The 10511-nt window shown below is 40.6% G+C and overlaps 1 protein-coding gene across 2 annotated transcripts in view; it reads right to left on the bottom strand.

Moving 5' to 3' along the window:
• Positions 1-3813: 3813 nt before the first annotated feature.
• The window catches only part of AGK (acylglycerol kinase), a 31037-nt gene continuing 24339 nt past the window's right edge, over positions 3814-10511 (bottom strand). For both annotated transcript variants that reach the window (XM_035342969.1, XM_035342978.1), the window contains exons 13-15: positions 10339-10409; positions 6014-6098; positions 3814-4281 (exon numbers count right to left, since the gene is read on the bottom strand). In XM_035342969.1, coding sequence (XP_035198860.1) covers positions 4144-4281; positions 6014-6098; positions 10339-10409 — 294 coding nt within the window. In that variant the 3' untranslated portion in view covers positions 3814-4143. The remainder of the gene's footprint in view (positions 4282-6013; positions 6099-10338; positions 10410-10511) is intronic.

Raw genomic sequence — 10511 nt, 5'->3', positions numbered from 1 at the left:
AGAGTGGGCGCAGAAAGCATCAAAGCAAGCAGATTACTGTAAAAGTAACATCCCCATTACATCCCAGCTGGATGGCTACAGCCTATTTTGCTCTTCCTTGTAAATCTGTTTCTTTACAGTCTTTCTTGGAAGGTGACTGCTACAAAAGCCAGGAAGTACCAAGACAGAAAACAGAACAAAAAGACTTCTCTATCCTAACCCTTCTTCTTCTTTTTATTTTTATTTTTTAATCAATTCTCTGCAAATGAACTCTATCAGCACTATCTGTCTATCTATCACTCTCTCTGTCCTTTTTAAATATAATCAACATTGCTTTTATTGGTGTTGCATGTGGAAAATCCTTGATAAATGGGTACTGAATATAAATGAATGGTTACAGCTTGTCCCATGAAGGCTTGTTTAGCAGGCTGTTCTTGTTTTCTAGCCTTTGAGCTAATTTCACTGAATGGTATCTGTCCAGGAGCTACCTATTATACCTTGAATGAAGTACAGCTTTTTAAAATCCCCTCCTTGGAGCTTAACAGCTCTTTTTTTTTGGATACTAGCAGCTTGGAGGGAGTCAGCTATTTGGTATATTTTGAATTAAAAGAGGAAGGAAAGGGTGGCATAAGGTAGGACATTGCTGATTACTGCAAGATCCTCTTCTCCATTTGAAGTACTTTGCCTTTACAGTGGTGCCTTTGATTTCTTTGGTGTGATGTCTCTGGTCTGTAGCTGGTGATGCCAGACCAGGTTAAATGGTTTTAGTACCCGTGTCTATCCTGTGCCGTAGTAAACAGTCTGGTATGTTTCTCTCTAACATTTAGGCCATAGTACAACCATTACAGATTCTCAATTTGTACTTGCATGGGTATAAATAGGAGAGCAAGAGCTTCACAGTTGCATCTTAAGTTGGACTAGGCGTGTAATCAAGTAATGAATTCTTACTGCTTTACTCTGGAGTGGAAGGTAAAGCTCAAGAGAGAAATAAATGCTAGATTTTTAATCTCAATAAGGGATATACTCTTCTAGACATTTAAATCATGAGAAAAGTCTTCCCACTGCGAGTTTAGGCCAAGCAGCATAGAGCTCAGCGCAACTAACAATGATAATGGATACTAAGAGGGAGGTATTTTCTTGAATTACAGTTCAAATTTGTCTTAGAGACACGCTAATACCCTCTTTTCTGGTATAAATGAAGTAGTTACTCCAATGTGTATTAGAGCTAATGATTCCACCTGTCACAGGAGATGAGCTCTCCTACCCGGCGTCCTTAAGGGCAAAAGAAAGTACTATTACCTTTTCAAGATAAAGTAGCTTACTGTACAGGCTTATTCTGTAAAGCAGTGTTACTGTGATACTTCTTGCATTTTAAGAACAGCCAAAAGTTAATACGCAAAAAGCTAGGAGTAGCTGTGGACCTCTTGGTACCAGACTACACAAAAGGACAAGCATGCTTTAATTTGAGAGGGGGAAAGGGAGTGATTTCTGAAATAGTGGGGCAAAAGTATTCTGTCCTCCTGCAGAAGTCTACATACAAAGCATGCACGGTAACCCAAATTCTCTCATCATCGCTATTTTTTTAAAATCTCTTTCCCTTAAGATAACAACACGCATCTTTTGCAAGGAACTGGAATGTACTGACTTCACGGAATGATGTCTGTCTAAACCAGAGGGTAATAAATGCCAGTGAACCAGGATTCCAGATCCTGGTTAATGCAACATGCCATTCAAATGGAAATGTTTAATTGTGGTTAAAATAAACAGGTGCCTTGGGCTAGTCTAATATTAGGTTGTTATCCTTCATTTTTATTTATGTTATAGTATTTTAAGCCCTTCTAGAATGTACTGCAAGTTGAAGCCAGAATAAGTGTTTTCGTGGAGTGGGACTCCTCCTTCCTGCCTTAGATTTAATATAAAAAAGTTGTTTGTCTTGCTGTCAGACAGAAAAATAAGAAGAGAGTCCTTTCTTCTACCATGTAGACAGTGGGTTCAGCCTCTGCTTCTTTCATGTTACGATTTCCTCACACCTTCCCCCTACAACCACTCCATACTGGAAAACCTCTGAATTGTAAAGAAAGGAGGAAAAAATCACTTGAATAAGCTAATTAACTTATATGGATATCAATATCTAAATATCTGCCCATATCTCAGACTTTCCTTGGTACTTTTAACATCAGAACAGCATCAGGAATACCAGTTCTGAAAGGAGGTCTTAGTTACCCTTCAGCAAGGATCCACACTGTGCAGGAGCCATGTCTCTGATACTAGGGAAGGGAGAGAGTCATTTTCCCCTTAAAGATGGTCCAGATGGACCAGAAGCTGGTTCTTATCATCTTGCCCCTTCTGACAGGCTGGCTGTCATTATAAGAGCTCTGATGTTATTTGCATCTCGCAGATGTGTCGTTGCTCCCATAGGCCTGTGGCTGTGTAGTGAAACTGCTTACTAAAACATGGGTATTTTTAAAAAATAATTAAAGCTTACCTTTTTGAAATGGCTGCTGCCTTGTCTTTCATGATACTTGAGCAAAAACAGTGCTAATTTTACTATAGAAGAATCAGCTTGAGGGAAAACTCTCTTGGTGAGAACTGCCCCGACAGCGGCTGCAGAGCAACGTTCCAGGTAACTCTGTGGCAAGCAAAAAGAGCAGAATACAGCCAGTGTTTCTGAGTGACCCAGGGGTCTGCCAGGCACTCGTGATTGCTCTAGATTAAATGACAGCTCAACACAGGCCCTTATCACCAGCACAATTATTAAGAACAATTAACAGACCTCTACTGTCCTATATCTCAGTCAAGAAAGGATTAAGTAGTTAGGTAATTAGTTTTTCCCCCTTATAGCCAAGGGAAGGACAGCACTCAGTCAGTTCTAGCATCACCCAGAAACCAAACCTTTTCTTTCCCTTTCAAAGCATTTTTTTCCTTAGCAAGCCTCCAAAAGAGGGTGCTGTTGCAGCAGCACAGAGCCAAGCTGCATAAATGCTACTAGAAGTCGAATCATTAATGTCCTTCGACTACAGTAACAAATCAACCAACAGATGAACTTAGATTAGACATGGGGGCTATGTACAAACAGCAATCACATCAGAAAAATAGCAATCTATTTTTGTTCTCAAGTAAGCAAGGCAGAATCAAATAAATGTGTAAGTTATAATAAGAAGGCCATCAGATAACCTTGCTGAAGTCAATAACATTTCCTTTCAGCAATTAAAAGTGAAGCTGGTAAAAAAAAACAACTCAGAAAATCAACAAAACCGATTATGGAACTGGAGCTCAAAGGGATATAGGATGTGTAAGGAATGATGAGCAGTGATTACATTAAAGAGAAGAGCAACCAGGTATAATGAATAAAAAAAGTTATTTGGATGCCCTCATTTGTACTATGTTACCACAGGAATAAAAGGAATACTTACAAGCTCAGTTGGCTTGTTAAAGAGTCTTTCCACATGGACTCCATACAGCCTCAGGTCAATGATGATGTTCTCCAATTTGCTTCTGTGTAACATACCTAAACTTAATCAAAAGAACATGTTTCTACTATATTATTAACTGGAGCTCTATGGTGTTGAATCTTACAAGATGGTAAGATACTTACATCATCTTTTCAAGATACATACTGGAAGTTTTCAGTCTTCCTCTGAAGCTTTGTGTCCCTGATCTCCAATTTATTTTGCAAAAGAGTAAACAACCAATCACCTGTTTTAATATGGCAATTCCAACATTTCACATACGTTCTTAGCATTAGTCCCACAAAACATTTTTTTTCCGAGATCCCAGCCTTCTTGAGATTTATGCATAGGTAAAGCAGACAAACTCTTAAAACACAAGGACAAGTGTGCTTTCATTTTACTTTAATATACAATTGCATTAAAACAGTAGCATCTGGCTGGTAGCACTTAGCCTGCAGTGCTGTAAATGGAACACTGATGACTTCTTCAGGGGAGGAAAAAAAAATGCCATCAAGTTAACATGCAATTCTTAGAATTTTAATTTGCATTATTAGCCCCTTTGAGACTAGCCAACTAGCCACCTTCAGTGGAAGTTCCTTGTGCATAAAATTGCTGGTTGGCTCATTAATCTGGTAGGGTTAATCCATTTAGTGAGGATACGCTTTGAAGAGAACCTGGTAGGTCTGGTGAACACTGGCCCCTTTGACATGAAGTCTCACTGTACTGCTGCACGGAGCATCTGCTCTCTCATTCTGGGGTCACAGAAGAACCGGAGTTTCCGGGGTAATAGCTTCACCTCCACAGGCATAGCTTCATATTCCTCGTTATCAATACCAAAGGATCCCTCAGTGCCCTGTGTACAGATAACAGCGGTGATCAGGGCTAAACAGCAAACAGATTATTTCAGCAATGCTGCAGTACTGACACCTGATTTTACTAATTGGCTACAGTTGAATGCTTTGCTGTGTGCTATCCAAGATGACCACCTTCCCATGCCTTCCAGCCCATTTGGTCTCAACAACACAGTGAGAGCTATCCTTCACTGCACGTGCCGTATTAAGAGTCTGCTGCATAAGATGTTACCTCAGTTAGTTGCTAATTGGTGATAATTAAATGCTAGGGAGCCTTAATGACCCACATTGTTTATACTGAAAGATTCTTTGCTATTGGAACTATAATTATATGCACTTAGCTCTTGGCCTGCCAGCAGTGACACAAGCTAATCTGCAGAAGTGCCTTTTAAATAATTCCTATTAAATCCACGTTACAAACACCTTTTGGTATTTATTGATCCAAAACGTGAGAAGCAAAGTAATTCACAGGTCAGGAATTACTCATCAGAATTTTCCTGAGCTTTTTCTTTAATGCTGATAAAGTCACCAATGATTAAAACCATTCATCAAAATGTCATGTTGACTTAAAAAAAAAATCTGGTGTCTGCTTTGCATGCACTACACTCACTCAAGGCAAGGCTATGTCACATTGATGCTTAAACCAGCTCCAACTTCTTAGATGGTACATCAGAACAGCTCAGATTGAAGAAAGTAGCATAGGTCCTGTAAATCACAGAGCCACAGCAGTCCACCTGGATCAATGTATCCAGCTTCTCTGCAGAACTGGTGAGACTCAGCTGTCTCCAGTTCCTTCATCAGATCTAGGTAAAGGATTTGAAGAACAACACTGCTTTGAGCCATGCACAAATACTCTGAAGGTCTCAGCTGCAGTATGAAGAGCTCATTTAATACCACAACTCTTTCTGAGCCCAACACTCCAGAGTATTCTTTAAGAAATGCAAGACTGCCGTGAGACTAACTGGACGCAAGTATTAGGATGCTGGCTCATCATTACATCATAATTCACGATTTTTGCTTGGTAGATACAGATTTTTTCACTTTTTGGCATGTTATATTATCCTTTAATATGGAATTCTTTTTTCCAAATGGTATGAGAGCTCTGTTATCATTTGAAGATAGATATGATCTATGAAGTTGACCTTATGACCTTGCAAACACAAGAAAGTCCTCCCCAAGGCCACAACAGTCTCTTCATAAGACACAACAACAGAGTAGTAATCTAAACAACTGAGGCTGATGCAGTTTTGGCTTCTTTTTTAGCTTAATCTATTCAAAGTTTCAGACACTTCCCTATGTTGATCTGAGCCCCACTGTCTTGCGTCTGCCTTCCCTGTCTACATAACACTTCTAGTATTTATCTTCTTCTCTACAGCGTAATCCCTTCTAGGGTAAAATGTAACTGAGAAATTCAATCTTCAATTCTATGGTGAAGGCACACATATTCAATGCACCTCAGTAAGAGACCCGTTACAACCATCACTGCTGTATATATGATGTTCTGACACTATTTACTGGCTGAACGAAACTTCCCCTCTGTTTTGCAAACCTCTTGGACTGTAATTCCAGTACATGTGTCCTGGACAGGCACTGAATTGCTGAACTGAGGAACTGAGTGTCTCATCAAGAGTGTAATTAACTTCCCAGATCTGGAGTAGGGAGTTCTTAATGTGTGGCATTAACTGGCACCAAGAAATAAAGTGACAAAGTTTCCTATCTCCCTCAACTTCTTACCTCTGGAAGCTGCAAGATGCATCTGCTGGCTTGGATGCACTGACTCCCTTCAGGGCACATATGTGGATCACGCATCTTTTGGCTTCTGTTCAAACCAAAAGAGGCAAGGTAAGGAGAAAGTTCTGTCAGAAACAGCTATCTTTAGAGCTGACACATCATTACATGTTGGTAAATCACTAAGCATTTGGTAAACTTGGAGGTTATATGCATACACAAATACTTGTGGGCTTAACTGTGAGAAAATAAAACAGACATTGCCTCTTTTGCTGCTATCAGTACATATCAGTATGCACTGACAGACTCCAACCAACTTCTACTCTGAGGTTCACTGAATATATTTGCTTGTACCTTCATAACACTTTTGTGCTCCTCCCTTGCATGCTGAACCATACAACTCCTGCAATGAACGACCACCATCTCTTCAAATTCCACACACCCATGTAACAACAGCAACCTAAAAAAAACTAGCCAAAAGAACCTGATACTTATATTGAGCCACTAAGCTGTCATCAAACCAAACCAACCAACCAACCCTCTTCTCACATCACCACCACTCAGCATGGTTTCTAACTAGTTGCTTTTAATCATTCTTGTGTAGAAACCTGCAGATTATCATTTTACCCATTCCAAATAGAATGCACCGTTTTCTCAGTTATTCTCTCTCTTCTGATGCCCGTGAGATTCTTGGTTACCTACAGCACTTTGAGAAGTGCTACTTTCCTCCTGTCGCTGATGTTGAATGGGAGCACATAGAAGGCAGTTGCTTGTCTTAGAAAGTTGGTGATACAAATGCAGTTTGGTCTGTTTCAAATCTGAGGTTGCTGTCCTACCACTGGATCAACCACTGAAGAAGAGCACGGTGCATTTCCTTTTCTCAGTGTGTGCTGCTGCAGAGTGCACACAGTTTCTTGGGTATGCCGACCTTTCCCTGGCCTCCTGACTGAAAGCACATAACCCTTGGGGTCACCTTTCACACAAGGTACACCCCACCCCACCCTCAGTTTGGCCTCCTTTCCAGACAGACAGCAACACACAGACAGTAAAATGGACAGCAGTTACGTGGTTGATATATCACAGCTCTCAAGCAGAGTTACCCCAGATATTTCTTGGACAGGCAATGCCAGCTGTCCCCAGCTACTCTGTCTGTTCTGTAGGCTGATATGGAAGTAGACTATATTTAAATAACCTCATGTTGTCCCGGTAAAAAAAAAAAAAAAGTCACAAAAACATGTCAGACACACTCTATACACCAAATAATCCATGCCCAGAGGAATGTAAGCTCATTTTAAAATTCCAGAAAATCCCAGAGAGAAAGCATGAGAGGAAAGGCTGAAACAGGTGAGGATAAACAAAGACAAAGGAAGAAAAGCAAAGACATCAAAGGAAAGGGCAGGGAAGGACAAAAGCAATATTAACTACAGAAAGTTTGGTTTTAATCCAATATGCATATACTAAAAGATTAATGAGTGATTGTGAGGGAATTAAACATCCTCCTGGCAATATAAATTATAAATCATTGATGGCATGCAATACTGTCCGTTTATACAATGCTGTACAAACAAGCAGCAGGATTCTCTGCTTAAGGTTTAATCTGTTTGAAGTTTAACATATAAGGTCCCAGATACCGCACTCTGGTGAGCAAGTAGATTTTTTGGTGCACAAAGGTAAATGAGGCTCTACATAAACGCAAATATGGGATCACGATAAGCTCAACAGGGATGAGATACGTAACTAAAGATTAGTCAAAGGAGAATGCTAGGAGAAGCAAATAGACACAATTCCACCTGTAGTGATTGCCTATCTAGTGGCCCTGTGTAAAAGGATCAGGAATCCCTTCCATGTGATTCAGCTTCTTACTCAAAACAAGACAGAAGAGCAAAACAGGAGCAAGAAAAAAGCATAACAGCAACATTTTCAACTGATCATCTTATCCTACTCCACACACTGAATTACAAAAATACAAGCAAAGAGAACCTACTGTAGATAAAACACAGTTTTAACCTAGTTCTAATCTTCAAAAGCAGCTGATGTGGAATTCTATAATAACACAAAAGCCAAGTTTTGTGCACTGTAGCTGGTAACTGCATTCATGCCCCAGAGTGACTGCTCTCCATGTTTCCATATGCAGAATCCGAGCTAGGTATCAGGACACAGATTACTGGTGCTACACTTTGTCTTCCCTTCTCCTTCCCTTCAGCACTTCCTGGGCAGACACTACCGCGTAACCACTTGCTCTTCCCCTGCCTCATTTGAAATATCACCTCTACACCGGCTGCAGATGCTCTTGTTCACACAAATCTGATCCACAGCTGCTGGGTGCTTCTATAAACTTGGGATTTCTTTGAGATTCAACAGCAGTTGCCCTCCAGCATTCTGATGCATTCCCCCAACCACACAAACACAATGCCTGAACCTGCACTGTAGTTTCCCCTGCAGGATGCATGGTTTCTGTGATCTACCAGTTCTGACCAGATCATGTCAATGTCCTCTTCAACAGAAAAATAACTTGTTAATTGCACTGATATAGTATTTTCCCTAAAAACATTCTCAGCTCCCCGAAATTCTGCGGGTTTAAAACTATGCTTTAAAAACAAAACAAACAAACAAAATTTTCTTCATACGTTTCCAAAGGCAAACCCTGCTGGTGCTAGGCAAGGGGGAACCTGTAACAAGGGCTTGATTCAAACACAGCTCCAAAAGGGCACTGCACAGTGGAGAGCCACTCTGAACACCCTGATTTCGCCTTCCAAAAAGAGGGCACTTTATTTCTGTTCTGACTCCTCTTTGTAGAAGTAACTGGTCCCTCCTGTTGCTCCACCACGTACACCTCCTCTTTCTCTTTTGTTGTTACCTACAGGCTGTGGGCAGTGTTTAATCAAAAGACCTTGTTTCTTTGAACTTTGCTTGAAAAGCAGCTCAAAGCTTTTGGCACTGCCTCTGATTACCTAGCCAGCAAGGCATGTTACCACTCATCAGAGGCTTTTTCCATATAGCAGTATAAGTGTTCTGAAGCATGTCCAGTTCATGTGGGAGATATTGTACACCAGGTGTAGATTTGAACACCTCTCCCTTAAATCACCCAAAATCATCTGTGTTTTTTTCTGGTAGCAAAGTGTTCAAGAACCCTGTATACCGTCTCTTTCATTTTCCCCTTAAGAGGTCAAACTCCTCTTGCTGCTAATGGAAAAATCTCCTCCTCCTTTCCTTTCTGCAATCCTTAAAACAAAGATTGCACTCTCAAGCATATATGGTCCACGTGGCTCATGCAACTTAAAAGCAGTTGCAGCTAGTATCTGGATCCACTGTGCATGCGTATGTCAGATAATCCTATTCCCACTGAGGCTCAGGGGATGCTCAAATAAGGGGCCTGCTGCTGCTATTAATATCATAAACAAGACACATATGGAGGAACTCTTACGGTGATGACAACCAGGTAAAAACGCACTCCTATCTTCCCATCTGATTACACTAGAGGGGGCCCTGCGACCAGCAAACAGTATTAGCAAATACAACAGTAACATACGGAAGAGTTTAGTAGGACTGGATTTAGTAGGAAAATCAACTGCTAATAAAAACTGAATGAAGATGCAATGTATTTGCTAGTGGGACAGTATGCAGGAGCTGGAAAAGGCAGCTCTGATTTGTATTTGGTGATAGCAGATAAACAAGCATATTACAAGGCAGCATTCCAAACATAAGTAATGTGTTCACTCTTTTTCTGCATGCTGCTTCTTCACACCTGCAGCCTCCTTGCTCCACATACAGGGAGCACCAACACATTTAGTTAAAGTCACTGTTTCAATTCACATCTTCCGAAGTTCCTCCAGCTCAGACCTCATATCTCAGAGGAGTTACTGAGCCAAGGGAGCCTTTCATTTAAAAGCTGGGCCTATCTTATCAGAGTTCAAAAAATTTGGGTACCACTAGCACAAATGTATCAGCTCTGTGACCCTTCTCTTCAACCGTTGAGCAGCTAGGGCTAAAAGATTCTGAAGTCTTTTGGGCTGCCTATAAAGCTCTGGGTTATGACGGTGTTTGCTAGGCATCATCATTCAATAGCAGTGGAGAAAAAGGTGAAAGGTATAAGAAACGGAGAAGCTAGGAAGAACTCAAAGTAGACTGATCTGCCTTGTTTCCAGAAAGAGAAAATGAGTAAGAATTTTGAAGAACAAAACCGGTAACCTCCATGAAGCATTACTGACTGATGACCTTTGCTTTGGAATTTTGCAGCACAAAATAAGAGAGAAACGTAACATAGTCATCAAAATTAGCATTCTGACTTGTACGGAGATTTGGACATCTGTTTGCAGCCTTCCCATACTCACCCTCTGTTCACAAACTGTCCCTTGCTGATAGTATCTGCTTCAATGCAAATATCCATGAAGTCTTCAGTGCGCTAAACAACAACAAAGAAAAGATTCAGAAATGAAGCAGTTACCATTTCAAAATGTCACATCCAAGATACTGCAAAAATACCCAGTGCTGTCTCACAAAAGGA

Source organism: Oxyura jamaicensis, chromosome 1 (genome assembly GCF_011077185.1).
Source record: "Oxyura jamaicensis isolate SHBP4307 breed ruddy duck chromosome 1, BPBGC_Ojam_1.0, whole genome shotgun sequence".
NCBI classification, from domain to species: Eukaryota; Metazoa; Chordata; class Aves; order Anseriformes; family Anatidae; genus Oxyura; species Oxyura jamaicensis.
Note: the sequence above shows the minus strand (reverse complement) of the source record. Positions and strands in the feature narration are given on the sequence as shown.